At 41.0% G+C, this 3,413-nt stretch overlaps 1 protein-coding gene across 1 annotated transcript in view; it reads right to left on the reverse strand.

Annotated features, from left to right (window-relative positions):
• LOC113214693 (uncharacterized) overlaps positions 1–769 on the reverse strand; it is a 3,478-nt gene extending 2,709 nt beyond the window's left edge. The window contains exon 1 of the mRNA XM_052273305.1: positions 736–769. Coding sequence (XP_052129265.1) covers positions 736–769 — 34 coding nt within the window. The remainder of the gene's footprint in view (positions 1–735) is intronic.
• Positions 770–3,413: the final 2,644 nt, after the last annotated feature.

Consider the following 3,413-nt stretch of genomic DNA (forward strand, 5'->3'; position numbering starts at 1 on the left):
AACCACGGTTGTCTGTACGTGATCTAGACAGTTCTAGAAATATTCTAGACTGATCCTGACGGGGTCCTGACGCGGATCCGGGCGGGTATGGATGGGGCCTCGGAACCACGGTTGTCTGTACGTGATCTAGACAGTTCTAGAAATATTCTTGACTGATCCTGACGGGGTCCTGACGCAGACCCGGGCGGGTATGGATGGGGCCTCGAAACCACGGTTGTCTGTACGTGATCTAGACAGTTCTAGAAATATTCTAGACTGATCTTGACGGGGTCCTGACGCGGACCCTGGCGGGGACGCGTGCGGTGCCTCCTAAGCCTGGACACCATCTAGACGCTTCTGGACATCTTTTCTCGACGGCACCTATCTATTCTAGACAGTGTTTCGACAATTATTGTTTAGACAGAAAATGACAGTTTCTAGATCACTGTCAAGAAGTGGCACTTCTAGACATCGTCTCAGACGCGTTCTAGACTGTCTAGAATGCGTCTAAAACGCATCTGTTTTAGGTCTAGTTTTACACGTCTAGAACATGTCTACATGTGTCTAAGCAGAACGTCAGGGTTCACGTGGGGGACGGATATTATTATCATGTTCGGGAAGTCCTCCCTAGACGGATTAGACTCAGGTGCCGGAAGGTAAAGGGAAATTGCAAGGGAACCGCTGCTTTGTGCATTATTGGAAACGGAGAACTCAAGTTGAAGCATTTGCACCCACACTCATGTGTTCGCGATGTACTGCTACCAGAAGATGCTTCAACAAGGCGGGACATGGTGCAAGAGGCGGGGACCAGCTTAACTGGTGCAAGTGTTCGAAAAATTCTGCGTGATTTCAAGTTGAGGTAAGTAATCTGCTTGTGTACTGCTAATTCATAGTTGTTTAGACCACATGCTGTTTGAAGCAGCTTAATTAAAACATTCTTTTAACCTTTTGATGAATTTTGTGCAGGCTTCACCCTGAACTTGCTGGCCGTTTTACAGTGGCTCGAATGCATTCCTCCCTTCACAATGCTCGATGTGCAAACTACCCAAAGTTACCCAAGACCCTGGTTCATTTGGGGTTGCTCCTAGGTCTCCCAAACTTGAGAGCAATATGCAAAACTGTTGACAACACTGATTATATTTTCCAAGGTGTGATTGGCCTTCCAGCAAACCGCACAGTATCAGTTGTTTTTGTATCAGGGAGAATGCTCGAACTTCTCCAAAATCAACCTAATTTGCATATGGATGGGACATTCAAAAAGAGGCCTAGGAAACCGAAGTGTAGACAAATCTACAACATAGTGACCAATCGGGGTGGCTTTGTGAGTAACAAGTTGATTAACTGCAGTAATTAAACCCAAAATTGCTTGAAATTGATTCCTTTTCTTTCCTGTCCAGGTTGTAGGCTTGGTACGTGTCCTTATGCAAAGTCGCTCAGAGGCTGCGTATGTAACACTGTTTGAGTTCCTGAAGAGCCTTGCCCCTACTATGCGTCCAGCACGAATTCACTGTGATTTTGAACGAGCAGTAATAAATGCATTAAGGCGCGTTTTTCCGGGCAGTACTATTGTTGGATGTCTTTGGCATTTTGGTGTGGTGAGTTAAAATAATTTTGTAACTTTGTTAAACTGGCTTATTTAAAGGGCCTCTCTACCTTAATTACCCATTAACTTCATTTCAAGTCACCAAAGCTCAATCGTTTTGAAATTTATGGAACTCTGGCACATTGTATCTAACCACATTTTCTTTCTTGTAGTGTATTGGCAGGAAAGCAACAAAGCTGGGGCTCGCTTTACTAGCCTCTGACAATGATCTCATTCACTCATACATTCGCTCCCTCTCTGGTGTCCCCCTCCTTCCTCCTGTATTGATTGCTAAGACTGTGGAAGACTTGTGGGCCCAGGTCCAAGCATCGGGCTGGGCAGAAGAACTTCAGCTATTTGCTTACTTCAGGAGGGAGTGGGTGCCCAAAGTTCACGAGCTGTCCGTTTTTGATCAACCTGAGAGAACAAACAACTGTTCCGAAAGTGACAACAGATCTTTGGCAAATATAATTCCTCAAAAACATCCCAACATCTGGACTCTCATTGGTAATTGACAGTATTTACTACTTACATAAGAACTGAGTTTTCTGATAAATATTATTAAAGTGATTGTATTTTGGTTCTCAGGTGGATTTGTTCAACTTGAACATTTGTCAAGAAGTGATGATTGTGCTATTGGTACAGGCAATACTGTTACTGGACCTCAAAGATGGAAGACAATTGCTAACAATAAGAAAGTGACTAGACTTACGAAGATGCTTGTCAAGGACGAAATTGTCCCCATTCGTTTCCTACAGGAAGTATCATGGGTGAATCTTGGGGCACTTAACCACGGTATGAGGACTGATAGGGATTCAGACAGTGAGAGTGACAGTGACTAAAACAATCAACCTGTAACTGTTTATAAATTTGATTTTAGATATTGACTGTGACGCTCAAACAATCAGCTTGTAATTGCTGTTTTATTTAAGACATACTGACCGTTTACATAAGCATTTTATGTTGGTTTGAAAAGAAATTAAGTTTCAATTTTATTAGGCTAAATAGATCTGCTGAAAATAATTCCAAATGTGTATTGATTAGTAATTTTTATTGACATTACTTAATGTCCTTCATTAATGTTTCCATAATTCAGTTCCTTGCACTTATCAGAGTTCTTTGTCATCAAGAGAGAAGCAAAGAAACGCTCAATCTTGGGATTCTTATCTCACTGGTTCAAAATCTTCACATCAGTGGGTCATGATTTTGTTCTGCACTTGTTTTAGTGGTAGATTTTGGTTGCCTCACTGGTTAGTTGTCAGTCCTAGCCAATTTGATTGCTTGTATCACACTTCCAATACCAAAGTTACTAGTACTGTATTCAATCTAAATGAAGAGTGAAACTCACATATTGTTCAAAAATCATGTTATAGTATGCCTCTTCATCTTTTAGTATGATTTATACCGTTGTATCTCTTTTATAACATGTACCTTTTTTATAACAACAGTTTGAATTTATTTCAAAGTCATTTTGAATGACGTGGTTTCTGTGTGTACATATTGTACATATTTTACAGCTTTGTATTTGTATCTCTTGTCAAATTATACGACATTCTACCAACAGTTTGAATTTATTTCTAAAGTGGTTGAGACTAAAGGATGCCCAGACAAAATTACTCTTTAATTTTGAATGACGTGGTTTCTGTGTGTAACTAGCTTCGATTACTAAGTAGCACAACTTGCAGTGTTTCTCTTCACTCTGAATAAACAGCCTCACTTGGCACAACTTACCAGTAAACAGCATAGCCGCCCTGAGAATCCAGTTGCAAAATGAAAACCTTCCAGCATTAGTGTACAAATTATACACCTCTTCCAGGCATGTGTTCCAGCTTTAATGAAGAGTAAAAGGCAA

Source organism: Frankliniella occidentalis, unplaced genomic scaffold, assembly GCF_000697945.3.
Source record: "Frankliniella occidentalis isolate FOCC.00 unplaced genomic scaffold, Focc_3.1 Scaffold264, whole genome shotgun sequence".
Taxonomy (NCBI): Eukaryota; Metazoa; Arthropoda; class Insecta; order Thysanoptera; family Thripidae; genus Frankliniella; species Frankliniella occidentalis.